The sequence below is a fragment of the Aulonocara sp. 'chitande type north' Nkhata Bay genome, linkage group LG20, assembly GCF_057382095.1.
Source record: "Aulonocara sp. 'chitande type north' Nkhata Bay isolate Kocher_YH1m ecotype deep benthic linkage group LG20, A_spYH_male_GT1.1, whole genome shotgun sequence".
Classification (NCBI taxonomy): Eukaryota; Metazoa; Chordata; class Actinopteri; order Cichliformes; family Cichlidae; genus Aulonocara; species Aulonocara sp. 'chitande type north' Nkhata Bay.
This window is the reverse complement of record NC_141363.1, coordinates 33683530-33706827: the sequence shown is the minus strand read 5'-3', so window position 1 is coordinate 33706827 and position 23298 is coordinate 33683530. Positions and strand designations below refer to the sequence as shown.

The 23298-nt window shown below is 41.5% G+C and overlaps 1 protein-coding gene across 1 annotated transcript; it reads right to left on the bottom strand.

Annotated features, from left to right (window-relative positions):
* Positions 1-291: 291 nt before the first annotated feature.
* rbm38 (RNA binding motif protein 38) lies at positions 292-23059 on the bottom strand. Its single transcript, XM_086276765.1, has 4 exons — positions 22543-23059; positions 20962-21085; positions 17689-17743; positions 292-2856 (listed from the first exon to the last, which is right to left on the bottom strand). Exons 1-4 carry the CDS (start codon positions 22762-22764, stop codon positions 2505-2507), a joined length of 753 nt encoding a protein of 250 aa, XP_086132891.1. The 5' UTR covers positions 22765-23059; the 3' UTR covers positions 292-2504.
* Between the last annotated feature and the right edge of the window lie 239 nt (positions 23060-23298).

Sequence of the window (23298 nt, the reverse complement as noted above, 5' to 3'; positions counted from 1 at the left end):
AATAATCTTGGCCAGAAGAGGGCATAAAGAGCACATGGGATAGTCTCACATCTAAAATTAGACTCATAGACACAAAATCATAAACGACAAACATTCAGAGTGGGCTCTCGTTTTGTGTGGGTGTGGCTTGAGTGACATATTGCTTTAGATTAAGGGAGTGTCTTTTGGGTAAGACAGGATCAACCCCACATCAGGACTATTGCTTGAGTTTGATAAGAAACATGGTTAAAGCTTTTATTGTAGATTACAGCTGATAAACTACAGTATTTACAGACTCAACCTTTTTCAGAGATTTGACACTTTATTAAGCCGCATCACTACAGTGAGCAGTCCCTTCTTTAAGAAGAACTGCTGCACACACAACATACTAAATCCTGCTGCTGGAGTGATAAAAGGAAATCCCCCAATTTAACATTTAATCTAAATAAATCCATCCATCCTCTAGAGTTGTCCTCGCTGTCATGGAGTGAGAGGTGGGGTACTCCATGGAGCTGAGTTAGCTTACTGTTTATAGATGGAGAATTACGTATGGATATTTTCTTAAGAATGTCAAGTCAATGTCTTCAAAAAAGGGCACTGATATGTCATTGATATGTCTCTTTGAGAATATTATTTTATTATTTTTCTTTTGCAATGGCAAAGAATGCCACCAAATATTCCTTGATCCTGGATTTACCTCCTGATCACCTTCAAGTCAAGACCCACCTCTTGTAAAATATAATTCTCTTACTGTAATTCTTACATTGCTTTTTAAAAAGGTTATTTTCAGAGTAAACATACCAGATCCACAACCTCCTTGACCACCTTAATAGTATCAATCATTAACAATACAGCAAATCATACAAGTTAAAGTTTAGTGAAGTAAAAGTCAGAAATTCCTCTTTGCTTTCTCGACTGAAGTCACATTATATTCATTTTATTCCATATTTTCTGCTCTGTGTGCCACAGTTTGAGAACCACTGGTCTTTTGGATCATTAAACAAAACACATCAGTGCTGTGCAGTAAATATAAAGTAAATGCTTAGTTTAACACTGAGAACCAAAGAAGGAGAAAAAGGCAGGCTTTCTTGAGGCCAAATGTAGCTAAACAAGCAAGACATAATGTGTTGTTTAGTGGCTCTACTGGCTGTGATTGGCTGGTCAAGGTTGATGATTTTTCATTGTAAGAAAGGCAATTAACATATTTGTAAAATCTATTGCCTTCAGCGGGTTTCCAGTTCACCAGTGTAAAGCAGCTCAATGACATAATGAAATGTAAATTTTCCATGCTGCTGGTGTATGTACTGTCCAGAAGTACTCAGATTTGACCTGCTTAAGAAAAAGATAGCACATCTCATTTAGAAATATTCATTTTATTTTTGCATATTTGTTTAAGATGTGATGTATGGCTTGTTTTAAGACTACTAAGATGATGCGGCGGCACCAGGAAACTGCAGTATCACGACTAAAGAATCTCTCTGATTTCTGCATTCGAGGAAAAAACAAAAACAAAGAAACAACTCTGATCAGTACAAGAGGCTAGAAAAGAAGCTCAGACCTGACACCAGCATATACTGCATTATACCGTATGTCTCTCACTCGCTGACACTCACAGAGACCAAACATGGACATACACACACTTTTGGACATCCACATCCAAATACATTTACCTGATCTGTATTGACACCTAAGTAACTGAATAAAGACCGACTCCGAGGATGCTTTTGCTGCAAAAGTTGAGAAAGCCTACAAAGCAGCTACAGGAACTTCATGTGATGGCTAATATGCTTGAAGTGTTAAGAAAGTCGATCTCAGAGTGACAATCTAGCAGTAGCATTACACAAAAATATTACACCAGTGTTGTCTACCTTATTAATGTTCCACCTCTGTCATTAATATTGCATATTCTGTGGTAATTACTACATAACAAATTGCCAGCAGTGGAGAAAACGAACAAAAGGGAACACAATAAACATTTTGTTTGTTTCACATGTGAGACTAATAAAAATGACAAAATGAACTAAGTACAGAGACAGATCTCTAAGGCCATAGACAGAAAGTTAACCTTGAAGAGGAGGTAATTGGAGCTGTGTTTCTGAAGGAGGAACTGACTCCCAGCTTGGCTAGAGCCCAGCATTCAGCTCAGTACCTTTGGAAAAACTGCAGCCACAGCATCATGTCAAACATATTTTCTCGTTGTCTTTACCCCGAAGTCAGACTGCCTCCGAACTCAGCAGCAAGAGAAACATCCAGAAAATTACCAGTCGTCTAATTCCAGTCTCTGAGTGCTGCCACTGATGAAAAACATTCAGAGTGTATGCTGATGACAATAGTAATAGAACGTTTTCTTTAACTATTACAACAACAATAATAATAAAAAAACAGGAACTAGAGTGCTCTTGAGAAGCCCTTTTGATTATATCACACTCTCTTCCACTTCTAGTCTCATCCTGATGATGTCACGAGTCAACAGTCACGCTGTTTCGAATCATCAAGTCAGCAGCTGCAGCCATGCTCAGAGCTGCTCACTGCATGCGGTCTGGCTGGTGCAGAGGGTAGTGGAGGAAGGCCTGCGGTGCAGCAGACACAGCAGTGAGTGCAGCTAGGGGAGGATGGATGGCAGCCGGAGGGGTTGGTGATGCTGTGATAGTGGGCGCTGGCGTACTGGGGGAGAAGGTGTAGCTGAGATAGCCAGCGGAGGGTGACGGCGATGGGGTGTAGGGGTACTGCTCCAGTCCTGTGGAGGCATAGGGCGTGTAGGCGGGGCTGTAGTCTAGGTAAGGGGAGGTGAGAGCCGCTGCTGTCGGGCTGAGGTGAGAATGGAGCAGCAGGCTGGGCTGGAGGAACGTCTGGGGGTAGACGTACTGCTGAGTGAGCCTGGAGGGACACAGAAACACATGTTTGGTTAGCAAATATTAAGTAATTCATTATCTGGTTTTTACAAAACGGTAATTAAATTACTAATTATTGCAACTCTATTACCATTTCAATTATTTATCATATAAATATTAATTTTTTAGTCAAGAAATCAATTACCATATTGTTCTATAGTAAAAACAGAAATATACACTTAATATGCTTAACACTAAAGCACACATAATAAAATAAACGTGGGACTTCTCGTTTTTAATGTGTTTATATATAAACATATAATATGTTACACACATTTTCTCATGATCTTTCAGTAAATTCTTTAAACTCAATCACTGAAATCATTAAAAAAATTACACTGACTGAAGCACAACTGTTACAAGGATAGGTCTGTAGGACTTTGTTGAAAATTGTCATATCATTTGTAAATGTAACTGATGAGTCTTTATTTATTGTTTCATTATCGTTTATTGTTAAGATCACTCATACCTGTTTAACAGCATCTTTTGGGGTTTAAGAGTTTTGGGGAACTCTTTGGGAGTCATGTGAAAAAGCAAGTTTTTATGGAATTTTGCAGCCTTACTGCTTTCATAGTAGATAAGAGGGAGAGTATGTGCCAGGTGCGTGTAATTAAGTGCATTTGATCAATAAATCAATCATCAATAAATGTGAGAAACTCTTAAAAAGCAGAATTTTGGGTAGTTTGCTAGTCTGCAGCATTCAGCTGTATGTCAACCAAATGCCACAATCTTCCCAGGAGTGGATGTCCCATCAAATTCACTCCAAAGTCTGACGATACAGTGCAGTCAGTCAGGCTCTACAGGCATCGGTTAGCATGTTAAATGTTAAATGTTAAAGTTAATGATAGCACAATCAGATAAAGACTGAATAAGTATTATTTGTTTGACTGACTCTGCCAAGAGAAAGCCTCTTCTCCCCATAAAGTACACGGCAGCAAAGTTGCTTCTGAACAAAGCAGAAGAGTTTTGGAAAGACAAGACCAAAGTGAAGATGTTTGGCCATAATGCACACCACCATATTTGAAGCAAACCAAACACAGCATATCAGCACCGCCCTGTGTTCATATCAACACCTCATTTCAACTGTCAAGCACACCACGGTGGTGGTGGGGGTGATGGTTTGGGTTGTTTGCACTCACAGCACCTGTACACCACGTTGTCATTGAGTCGAACACGATCTCTTCTGTATACCGAAGTATTCTAGACTCAAATGTAGGATCATCTGCCTGAAAGCTAAAGCTTGGTCCAAATTGGGTCATACAACAGGACAATGATCCCAAACACTGGCAAATCTACAACAGCATGGCTGAAAAAGAAAAGAATCAATGGCCCAGTGAAAGCTCATATCTCAGCCTGGTTTCCTCTGTACGCCACAGTAGGTGCTAGAAAAGAAACTTAAATGACATTTTAAGAACTATTGTCCTCAGTTTCTGCGTTGGAAATTATAATTATTTCGGCTTCTACTGTAAATCAGTTGATATTAGCATGTTAGCATGCTAAAATGCTAAACCTTGCTAATGCTAAAAATTAAATAATCCAGCATGTTTTTCATTGCTACTGTAAATACATTAGCATCACGTACTACAAACACATGCTAACTTATGTAATTTGTATGCAAGTCAGTGTGTGGTCTGACATGTAGCTTTGCTTGGCGTTAAGTCTTATTTATTATATCTTTTTAAATGTATATCCTACAAGTTGCACTTGATGTTAGTGCAGATGTCTCAAATTAGCCTATAACGTTATAGTTTCTGGGTCTTTTCTGCCAATTTTAAAACCTTTTTTCATGCAACAAACAAACAAACATACAAATAACCAAAAAAACCATTAAGATATAGAGAAAAACAATAAAAATAATGTAGGTCAGTACATGTTTTGTATGGGCAGAGTGGTTAGCAAAGACAAAAGATGAAGCTGAAATTCCTCTTGAGACTTAAAAGATTGTCGTAAAAATCACACACACAGGCCTGACAACATCCATTTCTGTCTGAATATCCAATGGCAACATCAGGGAAATATGTGTGCAGAGCTGCCACTCTGTATATCACTGAGAGGTCTGATTTTTAAAGCGATGGTAATACGAGATGCTCTACGTTCACAGTTTCTTTAGCAAATGCTCATTTTCTCTATACCCCAAATACTGAGTCCTACAAAAGGTTCTCCTCCTCCTTAAAAAGCAATTATCAGTTCTGCTCCCTTAAAATAGATCGCCTCCCTTGTGTTTAAGTTTAATTAGCACACTGCCTGAAAAAGGTTTAAAAAAAAAAAAAAAGACGCTTTGATCCTAATGAAACATTTAGGTAAGAAACACTAAATTGCAATAAACTATTCTTATCGGGATTGGCTTATGTTTCAAAAAATCTGTTTTGCTTCCAAAATATGATTTCTGGATTTGACACCTGTGCGCACACACACACACACACACACACACACACACACACACACACACACACACACACACACACACAAGCTGCCACAATAGATGCATGGTATGAGATTGTCTGCACTTGGAGCCACAACAATAATGAGAGAAAAAAGCGCTCCACTGTCCTCTTGTATTCAATCATGTCCTTGCCTGAGGCTGCCCACTTAACCTGAACATCCTCAGTTACATCTGGCAAAAGCAACAGCGATCATATCAAAGGAACTAGGTTATGCTACGCTGCTTAAGTAAAAACAACAGAACATGACAGTGTTTAACACTACAGCCTGCAGTCAGAGTCATTAACCTGACAGTAACCTTGTCACTGCGTCTGAGCAGGTGATCGGAGCAGTGAGAGGCGGTCTGCCGCTGCTCCTGCTTACCCCTAAACAGAGAGAGCGAGCAGGGATCAGGTGTGATTACACAACAAACACTGAGTCTGCACACAGCCACTGTGCTGTATACACAACACACAGACACACGCCAGTATGTGCAGGATAGCTGCCAGTATAAATACAGCATCCATATATTCATTTTAAGCATTAATCAAATTGAACTCTTCTTTTGAACTTATTTTAACTTATCGTGCCCTCTGATTGGTCACGCTAAACAAAATCCACAAACCTGTTTCCCCCTCATCACCAGAGCTCTAATGCTAGATAGCTGCAGGCTTAGTCTGATTGGCTGGTGTAGGCAATAGAAAGAAAATTTGATATTTTTTTTTCAACTACTGCTGATTCATGATTTCTGAAAGTTGTTTTTGTTTTTTATTTAACTAGTTGTGCGGCTGAACTGGACAAAAGGACCAAAAGAAGAACGATGGGTAAATAAAATACCACTAAAATACCACTAAAGGCAGTATAAGTGAAACTGATTCTGAGGTCTGTAATTCAGTTGCTTCTTGAGACTACGAGACTGTCCATGACCATTTTCATGGTTTTGGATTTGTTAGTTTTCCATCCTTCCCTCCCTTATTATTAGTCTCATCTGCGCTGTCTTTCACGGGTATTTCAAATTAACCAGCCACCCTCTTCAGTGTATATCCTTCCTGTGTTCCACCTGTGGCTTTTCAGATTTCCTGTGGGGTTTTGGGTTGTTTTTTTCTTTTCTTGTGTTCATTGGTACTTTCCCACAGATGACCTTTTGCCAGTTTTTGGACCTTGCCTTCGCTGTTTGTCCTCACTGGCAGCCTTTAAGTTTAAGGCCACTGCCTGTTTTTGAAGTTGGTCTTTTGGCTTTTATTCCTGCTTCCTGGTGTCATGCATACACAGGCACTGTTAAAACATTAACCACAAAAATGTGGGATATTTTCTTATCAGGTGTATTTATAAATTGCAAATATGTGACTCCTCTACTCTGTTGCTTCTTTAAAACCCCTGAAAACCATTCCTTTTCTTCTATAATATTAAAAACTCATTACTAAATTAAAAAGAAAAAAATGAGTTTATAATTTATTAAATATCATTAAAGTTTGATTTGAGTCTTACAAAATTCTGATTTGGTAACTTTTTACAAACTTTACTCAATTTTTTAAAAAAAAGGAAGGAAGGGCGGGCCAACAAAATTGCTGAAGTTCTGGCTGGCACGACGAAGATCATCATCTGCACGGTTTCAACAACATATAAAGTCAAAACAAAGCTGAAGCTAGCAGCATCCTGCCTCCTCGACCCCTCTCTATCCCATCTCGTATCCCCCCGGAGCAGAAGTGCAGTGTCATTCCCACGGCTGTGTGCCGCTGCCTGCCTGCACCGGCCTGACTGATCCAATGTGACAGTGGCATCGTACGAGTGGGAGCTGTGCCTCGCCTCTCTTCTCCCCGTGCCTGGCATCATCGCATCACTGTCAAACACACATTTATACATGCGCACAAACACGCACAAACTCAAAGGGGACGTAGACAGGCACGCAAACTCTAAATTACAGCGCGCACATTGAATCACACAGTCGAATACGCCACATCCCGAAGAAGTGAACACGCAGGAAACGTAATATATGCACACACTTAACAGGTTGTGTGTAGTTAGTTAAGCAGCTTAGAAGAGTGTGTGTGTCGTGGGGGGAGGGGGGGGGGGGGGGGTTCAAGCATGGCAGGACTAATTGGCGCAGCTGCATGGGTGTGCACTCACTAACAGACCCATGAGAGCAGAATAACCTCCACCGACTCTGCTCTCCCTCCCCTCTCTGGGTTCGCTCCCTCACAGCCATCTTCCACGTCTGCACTCCCCCTCGCTGTCCTTTCTCAAAACCAGGCAGCGCCATGAAAGAGAGAGGATGCACTGACCAAAGAGAATAAAAACCCAAACATCCATAAAGGGGTTTATTTGTTTTTTGAGGGTTTTTTTTGTTGTTGCTGAGGTTCAAGGTCGGGACTCCTTAGACGAGGAACGAGCGATGCTGAGAGGTGAAGGATCAGCCATCATATCCCTCATGCCTTAGGACAGCCTCGCTTATAATAGTACAGATGAGAGAAGTGAGGAGAGTGAGTCAGTCAAAGACACAAACACACACTCATGGAGAGACACACACATGACCCTCCGTCCTCTGTCGATAAACACACACGCAGCTCGAGGGGGGGTGAGTGATAGAAAGGCCAACATCAGCGCCGGACACTCAGCTCACATGTCAGCAAGCAAGACATTTAAATCTGATTCATTCAAATAAGGCTGACACGGAGAAGAAAATGTCAAAAAAAGGAAACGTCTCCTGACTTCAACCCATCTCACGCCTGAGTTTTAATCCTGCACATGTCAGTCTAATGAACGCCATCTCACTTCCATCTGACGTTCACTTGTTGCACGAATAAAAAAACATTCAAAATATCCTGTTCCGGACCTGCATTTATATACTTTAACGGCTTTAACTTTTTCCAGGTTTAAAGCTTTCATTTGAAGTTATTTGTCAGCTTCCTAATGACATCAAATATAATCATCAAGTAAATAAGGAGCTTTCAGGTCCCCGTTTGCTTTTGATTTCAAGATTTCAAAGGATGTTACATCAGTTTTTTTTTGCCTTCAAGCCATGGCTTCTTTCAAAGTAAGCCCAAATTCATCCATAAAGAAAAGAAAATGTTCAGAACTGTCAAAATGATGTAAAAATTTTACTTCAAACACACATCCAATGAATTGTTCAGAATTTGAATGTGAATGTACCCATTTGTAAGGGTTATAAAGAAGATATCGAAGATATTTAACTCAAAATAGTAGCTGTAACATGTAGCTGGTTCTCAGTGTAATACTGAGAAAACCTGTTATGAATGAAACTGCTCGCTGTTAAGTTATGTGTAGTCCCTAATCTTGCTTCCTCAGGCCAGTGTCTGCAGATGTGTGCACATAAAGTGATTGACATTCATCATGTTGATAAATGAGAGAGTACAGACCATTTGTGGTTGCTCTCTAATGTTGACACAGAGCTAAAATGAACTGTGGAGACACACTTAAGCAACTGTTGACAATCATATTCAGGTAGGCCGTGGAAGTAAAGCTTTTAACCTATGTGGCCGATGTGTGCCGAGAAAAAATCCCCAGCAGCAGCAGCCTGAACCGTTGATACAAGGCAGCATGGATCCATGACTCTACCTTCTGAATGTGACAGCAGAAACTGAGATTCATCAGACGAGGAAGCATTTTTTCCATTCTAGCTGACAGGAGCGGCACATGGTATGGTCTTCTGCAGCTTCATGTGCAGTTCACTCAAGAGATGGTCTTCTGCACACTTTGGTTACAGTGCTTGTTTATTTGAGTTACTGTCCAGAGATGTGGCCATTTTCCTCTGACATCTAGCATCAACAAGGGATTTTTTAGCTGGAGAACTGCCGCTCACTGGATATTTTCTCTTTTTCAGAAAAACCTAAAGATGTTTGTGTAGGAAAATACCCGCAGACCAGCAATTTGTGAAATACTCAGACCATCCTGTCTGTCGCCAACAACCTTTGTCATTCTGATGCTCAGATTGAACTTGAGCATGTCGTCTCTTCATAGCCGCATGGCTAAATGCACTGAGCACATGATTGGCTGATTAGATATTTGCATTAATGAGCAGTTAAATGGGTATACCTAATGAAGTGAGCGTATTTTGAATATTTTAAATAGTTGTTTATAGCAGCTGGAGCTTCACAACCATAATTGGGAACTTCACTGAGAACAACGTTTGCTATTTTTCTGCTTTTTCTGCTCTGATTAAGACTTAAACCAATAGTTATTTTCATCAATTTCCTAGAATAACCTTCTGGGTGAGTACAATCCCCATTAAAGTCTTCACAGTGGTTTGTTTTAAATTGTTTGCATGTTCAGTTTACCCCTATGTAAACCACAGAGAAGCAGCAAATCCTCACAACTAAGTGGAAGTAATTTACAATGAATCAATATCAGTGGATGGCTAATCAGTTAATTGTCTGACGGTGGCAGCTGTAGCTCTGAGCAGTCATAGGATTACTTTACATGATGCAAACACAAGACATGCCTTTCTCTTGTCACATTTCTGGCAGGTTGGCAGGTTTTTGCTGTGAGGCGCCTGCAGGAACACAGAAGTGTTGATTTAGCCTGAAATGCGAAGTCACTGCTCATTAAAAACTGGCCTCGATCTATATTTTATGCACTTTATTTGTCAGCATCAAGGCATCAGTGGGAGACAGAGGATGGGAAGATGACTTTAGTACTTAAATGCACATCAGAAGAAAAAAAAAACATAACCCGATGTGGAAGAAGTGGAAAAAGATGCAATCAGAGATCAAAATGTGTCATCTTTTAACAGACAACTGTGCTCTGTGTGCTCTGAAAAGCTTGCAACACCATCTCTTTACATTTTTTGTTAAATGAGGCTTTTCATCCAACAGAGGTGTCGCTCCTAATTGGGTCCCTGGGTAAGAAAAATATCCACCTGAGGGTTCGCCGTCTACCTAAACCCCCCTTCAGAGAAAGAGTGATGACTGCAGACTGAGAGGAAAGAGAAAGAAGGATTATTTAAAGGGGGAAGAAGACAAGAGGAAGAATGGGAAAAGAAAATCAGACAGGGAGAGATACGGAGTTACGGATGTGAACATATTAAACAAGTCGACACGTTGGCGCCCGCTGAGGCCGTTCACTGATTTCCTGATGTTTCATTGAGGAGCGTTTTATAATAAACGCACATCACACGACCCTGAAGCTTCACTGAACCCAGCCACAACTTCATCCACCCACAGGTGTGCTTTAAGTCTATCACCCCCTCCTCCCATCCTCTACTGCTCTGTTCCACTGCTTCAACAGGAAGTCCCCCCTCCCTTCCCCCACGCCTCCACCTTAAATAGACTCACCGCACATCCATCTCCCTCACCCTCCTTTATTTTCACTTAAAAGAAATTAAAGAGCAGAAAAAAAAAGAATCTCACTTCTGCCAAGCAACCGCATCGATGTTGCTGCAGCTTCTGGGTGCTGAAGGCAGACAGCAGGCGGCTATGGGCGACAGACGTCTGCCCTCCTCCCTCATATGAGAACATGCTCCCCCACAGCCCTCCACCCTAACTCAGCTGTACCTCAAAGCCACATTTGGCATCAGTCTGTCCTCTGTCCTCTAAAAACTTAAAGCAAATATGCCAAAGCAGCAGACAGCGAGTTGCGCTTTGTTTGAGTTTATTTTTGATATTTGCTGTTTACTGTGTGAGTTTGTGTGAGCAGACAAAGGAAGAAAGCCCACTGGGAGCCCCACAGTGATGATGGTGAAGTGGGAACAGGGGGCAACAAAAGGCATGGGGATATATTTAGACGAATCTTATGTCTAGTAGTTTGACGTTTGGGAAAAACATGTTTGTTTGCTTTTCTCGCACTGAGTTAGATGAGAAGAATTTCATATCTGTCCCTTAAATATGAAATGACGGCCAGCCGCTGATTAACTTTAAAATTCACCCACTAGCTCCTCTAAAGCTCGTAATTATCATGCTAGAACTTGTTTAAGTTACTGCTCTGAGCCAAGAAATAGTCTGATTTGAAACACACCTGGTAGGTTTTTATCACTGGAAGGGAGCTGTCATTCTGGCACATAGATCCTTGTTTTTGCTTTTACAGAATTTTTAATTAGTGACATTTAAAAGTGCTTATAGGTGGACTTTGTTGACAAACCCCCACTTACCACTTAAAATGATAAGAATAACCTTTCTGCTAAAGGAATATGCATAATTTCTTATCACTGAAGCCTCCTTGACTCACTGGTTATTTGTTTTAATAAATCACAATAATTCACCATTTTTTTCAAATTCTAATGAAAGTGCATTCAAAAATAAATTATAAACTACATTTTATCACAATTACAATCAAAGTTGGAGCAGATTTGTCTGTTGCACAAGCATGAGCGCAAAACATTTGAAAATCTTCTATTGTCCAATTTTGGTGAATTGTGGTCTCAGTTTCCAGTTCTTAGCTGATGAGCTAGCTGACTTGGTGATATGCATTTAAAGATTCTCTCCTGCCTTCCCATCAGCTTGAAGCTGTCTGGCCATTCTCCTCTGACCTCTTTCATCAACACGACATTTTCACCCAGAGAACTGGTGCTCACTGGATATATTTTCTCTTTTTTTGGACCATTCTCTGTAAACCCTGGAGATGTTTGTGTGGTAAAATCCCAGCAGATCAGCAGTTTCTGAAATACTCAGAGCAGCCTGTCTGACACCAACCAATATGCCACGTTCAAAGTCACTTAAATAACCTTTGTTTTTTTCTCATTTTGATCCGATGTTTGAACTTCAAGCAGCTTGTCTTGTCCATGTCTACTTGCCTCAATGCACCGATTCGCTGCCATATGATTGGCTGATTATCAACTAGTTGAATGGGTGGAACTAACAAAGTGTATATTTGCATACACAAATGCAAAAATGCAGAATAAAAAAGAAACTGTGACAACGGCAACATCTTACACACACAAAAAAGATCCCAATCAGTTCAATAAATTTAAATATGAAGATCATTAGTTAGGGAAAACAAGTCCTAGATTTATAATCAGAGAGAAAAGACACCCTCAGTTAAAGTGAAAAACGGTGAATGCCCAACTATCTTGTGATTAAAGACTGGAAAAGCTACTGTTCTTTCTCAACAGCATGACCCTGTTTAAACTTTGGACTATTTCTTTTAGTTGAGCCTAAAATAAAAGTCCTTCATGCAGCCAAGAAATGTTTGAAACTGACTGCAGTCATACTGATCATGTCACAGACACATCGAGCCTCGGAGCACAGAGATCTGAGCTGGGACAGATGTGCCCTTTGCACGTAAGAAACTGAAAAATCTAGACATTACTCAGGCTGCAAGGTTTATTTATCCCCAGTTTAAACATGTAATTTCTGTCAAAACTGCTCTCCAGATTAAACAACTTCTCTCACATTTGTTTAAAGAGTCAATATTAGCTCAAGTCTCCTTCTGTCTGCTTGTTTCACTGTGGTGGATTCAGAACAGTAGCAGTGGTATCCTACATTCATCAGAACGCCCTCCTCAAACAGCAGATTTGATTTCTTATCTGCACCAAAGAGATAAAAATCGACGTTAGCGGTAATAGCAGTAATTCAAAAATAGACAGTTTCCTGTTGAGAAAAAGGCAGTAACCTGCAGCTGTGGTGCACTGAGACCTCCTGAGGTTAACGCTGTGGCAGACACTGGTATTGCTTCTTCTTTTGCAACAGATTTTTCCCTAAACACACCCTCGAACAATGAAACTCAACTTTGTTTACAGTGTTGGAGAGGAAAAAACAGAGGGGAATGCTCAAAACGAATGTATTTGTTTCACTTTTTTTCAGCACTGACATGCACACAGTTGTTGCACACATGAGATTAAAAAAACCTGCGTGGTTGAAATCAAAGCAGAACAGGCTGAGATATCTTAAACCAAACCAACAATATTAGTCAGAAATTAGTCATCTTTGTCAGCTATGACACAAAAACAGCCCAGCATTTGCTAGTTTCAGTTCTCAATTGTGACAATTTGCTTTTTTTTTTTTTTAATAGCAACTCTTCAAAATAAAAGCCCACTCAGTAGTTTTCATTGATCTGATGTTTGGGAAGCTGGAGTATCATCCGGTCGTCGGTTTGAGTATGCCCTCATTCAAATCTAATGCTTTAAATAGAAAAAAACTATAAAATATAAGCGGCTCATAGCAGGTCTTAAAATTAGTAAATACAATCTAAGATTAACTGTAAAATATTAAATATTAAACTGCTATTATATGACATAATGTGAAAAACTAAGTACACCCTTACTGGTTTCATAGCAATTACAAGACGGACGTAAGAGCGGCTTAACAATTTGACAGTCTGGAGTGTTCAGATGTGCGTTAACACAATGCCAAGGAGTAAAGGCATCATCAGTGATCTTAAAGAAGCAGTTGTTGCTGCCCTCTAAAAGTCCATCATTCTACAGCGGAAAAGATTATTCACAAGTGGCAAACATTCAAGGCTGCTGCCAGTTTTCCAGGGTCTGGACATTCCAGCAAATTCGCCATCTCTATTAAAGCAAAGGTTTAGGCAATTTGCTGGTCTGGAGCATTCAGATGTGTGTTAACATAATGTGCCAATAATCTTCCCAGGAGTGAACGTAACAACAAATCCAACTGTGAAATGCTCAGAGAAACTGCAAAAAAACTAAGATTTACATCTCAGACTCTACATGCCTCAGTCATGCCTGGCGAAAGTCCATTTTCTCTATATAGAATCTGGCAACACAGCTTAGGTTTTCAAAGTTGAATCGGAAAACAACACAATAGGAACAATGTCCTTTGAACAGACGAGACCAAAGATGCCATGATGCACACTGTCACATTTAGAGACCGGGGGGGATCTTGGCTTGTTATGCAGCCACAGGACTTGTGAACATTTCAGCCACCTTTCAGTTGACCATGAACTCTTGTATGGTATTCTAGAGTCAAACGTGAGGGGATCTGTTCAACACCTAAACATTGGTCTGTGTGATGGCGACAGGAAAATGATCCCAAACACACCAAAAACTCTAGAATAGCCCAGTCAAAGTCTGCAAATCTCCATAAAGTGATGCAACAGACAGTTATGCTGATAAAGGTGGCTCTATCTATTTAATCATGGAGTGCTTTGTTTGTTTTTCACACACTGCTTCTGCATTTTTGGTTTAGTTTGTGTTGAATAAATAATGACACAATCTAGTATGACATGTTGTTGTTCTTCACAGGCTGCACTTACCTAATTTTAAGAGATGCCAAGGGCCAGATGATGTTTTATGTCCTGATATGTAAGATGACTTTACCTTGACTGTGTTTTAGTATTTTACACCACAGTGTGAAATAAAAAGTATAATTCGATAATTAGGTTTAAAATTACCTGTTGGTGGATTTTGTTAACAGACCAAACAAATGTGCTTTTTAATCCAATGTTTCAGTTCATACTGACAGAAAACAGAAAGTGTTCTTGCTTCACCTCATATGTCTCATTTATTTTCTTCACAGATGTCCCAATAGTTTCTCAGCAAATTAAACCGCCACCTGCAAAACACACACGCATTACACACTGCCTGAATTTGGAGGTGTTTTAACCCTAACAAACAAAGTGCCACCTGTGGTTTGTGTTTGCCTTTGGGCTGTGCCAGGTGATGTTTTCAGCTGTTTTTCTTCAGTCTGAGGTGTCAAACTGTGACTCTTCCTGCAAGCAGAGATTAACAAAAGACTCCCTCTGCGTCAAATCTCCTCTCGCACTCTGGGAGACTTTCTATCAACCCCTCATCACTCATTCATAGACTCATCTGGGTCAGCCTCAATTCCCTCATCACTCATTCAGAAATTGAGGACTGCAATATTAATAGCACTCAGAACAGTTGAGGTTTTTAATGGACTTTTCTGTAGCCGCAGGATCGGAACTTGTCAGCCTTCAGAAAATCAGAGCGAAGAGATCATTTCCAAAACGCTACATCCTGTAAATTCCTTAAAATACCTCTAAAATATAGAAGATCCCATCGCTAAAACTTCAGATTTGTGACAGCCAAAGACCAAAATAGCAGCTATTTGATTTTGAAATGAAGCTCAAAAAGTCAATAGCAGCGCCAGACACACAAAACAAAATCAACAACTGTGACAGTTGGTAACATCTTCTCCTAAGATCACCTCCTCACCGGCGATACACCAAACATCTGAGTCAAGACTAAGTAGGTGTTGACAGAAGAAGAAGAAGAGTCATCCATCCAGTCATCAACAACAACACATCAGCTGGGTTCAACCTGCACCGTCTCTCTACTGTCTGCAGCAGTCTATGATATGTGTCACCCCCCTTGTTTTACTCAGGAACTGAGTCATTAAGATTTCCTTTCTTGTTCACACTGAAACTCTGGGACACTGAATGAGAACGTCTGTCACCCGTGAATTACACAAACCCAGAAAGGTTTGATTCTTTCCAAGAAACCAGCACCAGCTCACCAGCACGATACATCTGTTGCCATTCATCTCTTTAGTAATTTGGCATTAAATCCTTTGTACTCTGATACATGAGATATTGACATACACCGTGACGTTGGAAACCAGTTGCAAAACAGGCCTTTTTCCTGACTTAGTGAAAGTGTACAATATTTCATAAGAAACAACACCTCTGATCAGGTGCAGGGCTGAAGCATCAGTGTGCAAACATCCACACAGATTATAAACTACTTAAAGGGAAATTAAAGTGAAACCGAGTGTTAAAAATACTTAAAAGTGTTTAGTGCAGCTGCTGGCTGTACTTATCATACTGTATTTTCCCCATCTTTTTAACGCTTCTCCTATTCCTGTCCTGGGGTAGCATGTTTGTGTTGGTTAAAAACTCTTTCATTAGGCAAATACCTAAATGGACACAATTGCAGTGGCATCATTTAATCATTATTTGCAAGATGTGTGAATTTTGAGAGAGTAATCTTGTCAAACATGGAAAGTTCTGTAATAATGTTTGCAGCGTTTGATTATGGTAGTTGCGCTAACTGTTGCATGTTATCTAGGGTTGTGCCACAGCGTACCATCCACAATAATTCCAGCACAATGTTTCAGCATAAAAAGTGTCATCTCATGATACCAATGGTATAGCAATGCCATAGATTAAACATCCCTAACACGCACAAAAGCAAAGCCCAGACATGTCTGAGAGGGAGAGCAGGAGTGCTTAAAAAGGGAGCTACCTAAATTTTTGGAAGTGGAAGGTGGAAGTGGAAACAGCAAACTTGTTTCAACATTTGAGGCAAACATAAACCATTAAATAAAACCAGATTATGAAGGGCTAGGGTTATGAGGACATGTTAGCGGTTTGTGTTGTGCAAGCCAAAAGTAAACAACTCAACCGAGCATCGCTGGAGCGCTTGCTAGCTTCACTCCATATGACAGGAAGACCAAATAGTGTTGAGCAGTTGTGTTACACTTAAAACTTCAGGGAAAACACTGCCTAGGCTACATTTGTGCTTACATTTGACTCACGCTGTGTCACTGGATATTTTATTGTGTCACTACTATTGCGCTATAATGCTGCTGTCTTGTCACCTTGTGGCAATAAATTCACACTTCAAATAAAGGCAGTCTGTCATCAGCGTCAGAATCACGGTGGAAAAAAGGGATGCAAACTGCCCTTCATGTTGTTTGCAGTAATAAATGCTGCTGCCTACAAGCTTGCTGTATTAAATAGACACCAAATAACATAACAACACATAAAATATCTCTGCCTCCATTAACTAGAAGGCACTGGTGTTGCTATATGTAGTGATGACAGACACTTGCCTTTCTCCTACATCGAGGGTCAGCATAACAACCAAGATTAAACTTTTATTGATTGTTATGGGTATCCATATACACAGCTAACTGCAGTGAGCACAGTAAACATGTTAGCACCTGCATGTTTATAGACTCTTGTTTTTCCGGTTTCCTGCCACAGTCTCTATCTTGCAGCCAGTTGGGATCATGTTCAGGGTTTTTAAAGGGTGTTAAAAACACCACTTTCTATTACACAACTACACAGTGACTCATGAGTGGCACTACGGTGATGCAATGAGACCTCTGTGTGCACAAATGTGAGGAAGCGTGTGTGTGTGTGTGTGTGGAAGTGGGAGAAAAAGAAGGGATGGGGGAAGTTTGACTAAAAAGCTTGTTGCCTCAGTGAAGCCCAACTCATGCATGAGTGAAATTCGGAATTGAGCTTCTCATGGGTTTAATGGACCAGAAAGAGAGAGAGAGACAACAGAAGACATCAAAAGCCAGTGCACCGATATAGAAACGGGCACAGGGTCGAATACATTCTGGAGGCGCTGCAGAGTGCCAGCGACTACCGAGACCCAAGTGCAGAAAAGGAGCGAGTGCTCACAAATGTCAAGGGCGGAGGAGTGAAATGTATTGTGTTGAGGAGGAGGAGGCAGGTAAGAGAGAGTGAGAGAGAGAGTGTTGGAAACAGTGGTATTGATTCTTCCCCGTCTTACCCATACTGCCTCTGAGCCCACGTAGGATGGACTTGCTGAACTCCAACAGAAAGACCTGCAGACAGAGACAAAGACAAAGAGGGAGGCAGCGGTAAGGCGGGATATTTTAGCTACTGGCTATACAAACAACAGAAGAGACGGGCAGACAAGGACAGAGCTGCTCTCTCCCTCTCTGTCTGTTTTTTTCTCTCTCAGAGGTTAGCATGTATACGGGAGTATCACAGACCGACTGTTATTCCCCCAGCATACACACTCATACAAATAATGATGCACTCTATTGCTCACAAACATCTGTGACCTCCCTGCCTCCAGACTTCATCGGGAATCAGCTGAGACTGAGTAAGAAAGGAGAAATGTATCCTCCTCCTCCTCCTCTCTGCACCTCCTCTGACTTCATCTTTACATTCCTGCAGCTATTTATTCCTTCCCATTCCTCGTTTTTACTGTACTGACATGACTTCATCAGCCCTCCTCCTTCGCCAGGACAAAGAGGAGACAGGCACACTGTTATTTGTTGCTCTTAACAGTCCCGTCCCCTTCTTGCTCTTTTTCGCCTTCTCCCCGCTCTCCTATTCTCTCGCTACTCTCGCACACAATAACAAAATACCAAGCGCTGCCATCTCCCATCAGCTGCATGCTTGGGGAGTTGCGTCGCAGCCCTCGCCCAGAAATAAGGACACACAGTCAGTTGTTGTTGGCACCGCTGTTTGTCAATCACACCTACACTCTATGGCATTTCAGCCAGCACGCTTTAAACGGAGTAGTGAGGGAGAGCTGCTGTCAAGGTCTGGTGTGCACCCAGATGTTGAAGGGGAAGCACAAAACATGTGCGGTGGTGGTTATCTCTGAAAAAGCCCAGCAGCGCAAAAGCTTGTGCGTAAACTCAAGCACACAAGGAGCGAATGTATGGTGGGAATAAGCAGCTGGCTGGGGCGACGAGCATGCCAGTGGTCGTCCATGATTTATCCAACTAATGTCACATTTAAGCATATATTTATATTTTTTGTGATTTCTCTTGTCCTCCACAAAGCTCTGGGTCAACATCCCTTTCAGTAAAATGTAAATATGTAGAGATTTGAAGCCTGCTTGAGAGCATTTGCTGCCTTTGTTCATTCAACAACGTAGAAGGCCTTTAGCTGGTTAGAAGCACACTTACTGTAAATCAGTCTGATCCTATTCAGAATGTGCTGTTTACATGGGACACAAGAAGACTTCATATTTCAACAGTATCCAGATTTTTGATTGTCTACCTGCAGCTTTTTTACATTTCACACGACAAACAGTGTGCTGGATTCAGTTTCTCAGTAAAGGAAACTAAAAGTAACAGTACACTTTAAGGCTTACAATATTCTGCTTCCTTTATACTTCCCTATTATGTTTTTTTATTTTAATGTAGTTGCTAACTACAAGCTGTGACAGAATGAGGTAAAACCTGAATAACATGTTTATAACATGCAGTTTCCCAATCTGCCAACACGTACCCTGGACATGTGATCATAACCAGGGTCTTCATGCAAATAAGTGTTATTCCAAGCCTTCCGTGCAGACTATCACAGGCTGCGATATTCACCTTCATGATCTATCATATTCACATTATTCTTTCAGTAACGTCCGTGTTCGTCAACATCCACAGAACGGTGGCTTGTGAATGAATTTATTCAGCTGGCACCTGGTACCCAAGCATTGAGTGCCAGCTGCTTGTCATCAGCTGGCACTCAAGGCTTCGACTGATAAACAGTGTCTGCTCTTGAAGTGATGCCCAATTTATGCTTCAGCGGGAAATCTAAGTCGTAACCTACGACGTAACCAAAACCTCCAACGTAGCCTGACGCGCACCTCCCGAGTAACATAACTACATGTCGTGTTGAATCAGCCCGCAGCTACTGTGATTGGCCTGTTCAGCATTGTAGATGCCTCCTGTAGATTTCTGGCTACTTTTTTCTCCAATTTTTGAAAGTTTTTATTCACTGAGAGAATAACAATCATCATCTCAGTATGAGAATTAATAACCACAGCGTTGGTATAAGGACTTACGAATGTTGGCAAATTCCTAGAGAAAGATTCCTGAAAGTAACAGAATGGATATGGGGGAACGTTTGTCTCTGGGAAAAAAACAAAAAAGAGCAGAGACTGCATATGAAACACCGTCAGCCACTTACATGGGCTTCAGAAAGGTTCCCCTGTGCTACTGTCACTGACTAATTCTGCCCCCACCCCCATATAATCTAGAAAACTAAGTATTTGTTGTGGCTTACTATACTGTAAATCTCAAACATGTTATCTCTTCCACGTTGAAGTCTTTAGAAGTCACTGCCTGTCAATTTGCTACATTATATCCCTTTTTTCCACTTATCCAATTCAAGGTCAAAGGCTGTAGGAGAGGGTACATCCGAGACAGGTCGCCAGTCTGTCACAGAGCCACCACAGGGTGACAGACAACCATTCACGCCTACGGTGAATCACCAATTAACCCAACATGCATATCTTTGTACTGTGGGAGGATGCTGGAGAACAGAGAGATCATGCAGGCCTCAGCAGGCTGGTTGCTATGAGGTGATGGTCTTCACCTACACGCGACCATACTGTCCTCAAATTACTAAATTATATTTTTTAAATAAGCCTAGTGATAGTGCACTGTGGAAACCTCATATACCTTATTTGGTGCCATAAATCCTTAAAAACATTCAAGAAGTTTTTAAGCCAGTAGTGAATCTCAGATGCGCAAATACAAGTGGTCCAAACTGCACTTCCACAAAGCAATATTTTCTACTTTTTTAAGCAGCAGCACTCAAAGTCATCCAGAGGTGCCAAATTTAAATCAACTAAGATTTTTGTTTCTCGTGGTTGCAGGACCCCTGCTCTAAATAAGCATTTTTTTAAACTTTTTGTGCCATTCCCAACTTGAAACGTCAAGAAAGTCACGTCTAACCTCCACAATTTTTATCAATCTTTACCAATAAAAAAGTATCGAATTAGAATTTCACACTGGCATCAGCAAATTAGTTTTTTGTTTTTTAAAAAATGTTAAAAAACACACTTATTCAAATGAGTTTCACTTCACGTTTTTTATTGGTTGTCCTTCCCCTGCCGGTGGTTGCATGCACCAGTTGTGGGAACCACTGCTCTAAATACTCACCAAACCACCAAAACCACTCACTTAAAGCTCACCTTTTCAAACCTTCAAATAGCATTTGATTAAAAAGAAGCTCGGTGCTACCTCTTGTTTGATGAGTTTTTGAAGAAAGAAAATAGACGCAGATTAACGATGCTTACTTGACTGTGAGCTGCGAGGTTTCGCCCCCAGGTACGCCAGGTTCACATTGGCCTTCCTGCCGTCGATGATGGGGTTTGCGTCTTTGCACGCACGCTCTGCCGCCCCCCTGTCCACCATGGTCACCTGTAGACAGCGTCACAGCATTGCACATTAAGACCACTCATGTAATCTCTTAAACCGACAAAACTGCAACGCATGAAAGCTTCTCTACAGTCTGGATGCCAGCATGAGCACTCGGATGAAGCAACACAGAGGGGTGACCCTGAGGATGCTTCTGTCCTCGTCTCCTTAATCTTTTTTTTCTTCCTTTTTTTGCAGGACAGGACACTGACTCCACTACATGAAAGGAGAAATGAGTGTGTTTTAAAGCTGCCAGTGGAGCTTCAGCTGTGTTGGTGTGGGTTGAAGTGTAGGAGGCAGACTTTTTTTCCTTCACCCTGGCCTGCCAAGGATGAAATGCTAGAATCTACCTTGAGGGACTGAGTTGAGGAGTGGGCAGAAAGAAACTGGGAAGGGGTGATACAGGTTAACACACACACACAGAGTGCAGTTACACCACAATGCAGAACCACAGCTGCAGGCTCCACTGCCAGTAAGTGGAACAGTGAAAGTAAAACAGCTATGCTTGCTTTCATTTTACAGCATCAGACTCTGGACTTTTATGCAAACATAAAGCAGTGAATAGTTTTTAGATCGCTGTGGTTCAAGAATTAAGACCTCTAAAGAGACGTCAAGTATGAAATGAGCACGCTGCTACCCAACTCTCAAAAAAGGGAGGGGGGGAGCTCAACACATGGCTGCTTCAGCTGATCAGCTCATTGGCTGCGCAGTAGGTAGAGATAATCTGAAGTTCAATACACATTAACTCAAAGTCACTCAGACAAACAACCAAAACCCAACCTGGCAGAGGGGGGAAGGGCTGTGAGGGAGGAAGTCAACATGAAACTGCTGCAGCCTTATCTTGCAGAGCCAACTGACATGTCACACCTCCGAGTCCAGGGACCCCCGTCTCCCCACCCTACACACACACACACACACACACACTCACTCTCACACACAAACACACAGACGACACAGACATCTGCCCACAGCTGCAGCAGCTTATTACCAACTCAAGTGTATCTGTGTGGGTGTGTGTGTCCTTGTTTTGTGTCTGTTCGAGCTTCCATTTGTACTTGGGGAGAGTGGAGATAATTGATGACACACTTATAAGTTATAACCTGCTTCTCATGCTTCTGGCATGTGACTGTCACCACCAGACACGCTGCACATGGCTCCTGCTTGAACAAAGTGGCAGTGTCTGCAGCGTGCAAGCCCGAGACACACACATTAAAAAAAGGTTCCGATGAAAAACATAAGAATAATGTAATTAACTATTAAGATAAAGTCACTTTAAACTGATTAGCAGCTACAACAGACGTGGGCTACTGTGCTTTAAGCGCCCTCCGTTTAATTAGATTGGAAGTTGCTGATAAAACCTTAATTAAACGCTCTTTTTTGCTTTGTTTATTCACTCTACATGCGTTGAGTTGCTCTCTGATTCTAGCAGAGAAAAGGCAGATGAACTTAGATTGACTCACAAAGCCGTATCCTCTGGATTTTCCCGTCTGTTTGTCCGTGATCACCACTGCCTCGTCGATGTCCCCGAAAGTCTCGAAATATTTCCGAAGTGAAGCGTCGTTGGTGTGATAAGGAAGCCCGCCGACGAAAATCTTGGTGTAAGTTGTGTCTTTTTCCATGGTGGGGTGCATTATCTCTAACGGAACCCCGACCAGCTGACCTAAAAACAGCGGTGAACTCATGCGGCTTGAAGATAAAGAAAAAAAAACGCAACACAAAGGAAAAAAACAAAAAACACAACACGACAGTAGCGGAAACTTTACGCTCTGTGGTCACCGACAGCCTATAATAACGCCAACAGCGCGTCCATGGCTTGACTCGCAGCCCCCGGTTGCCTCACATATACCGCTTTTAGATGTGTACTTGTCTTGGACCCTCTTGTCTCCCGTCCCTGGAAAAAAAAGGCAAAGTCTCCAGGCTTGGACAGGCGGTTACATGCGCCCACTCTGTTTCTGGTCCAATAGACGAGCGGTGCGTCTTTTCCTATCCGCGCATCCCTCCTCCTGCTCCACCCTACCCCCTGCCGCCACACACACACACACACACACACACACACACACACACACACACACACACACACACACACACACACAGAGGAAACCCCCAACTTGGTCAGTGAAATGATGAAACGGAACAGCCGGATAATTTGGGGACCAAATGTCTCCAGGAAAACCCGGATCGTGTGCGCGCCTGAGAATGCGTTTGACTTGAAGCTT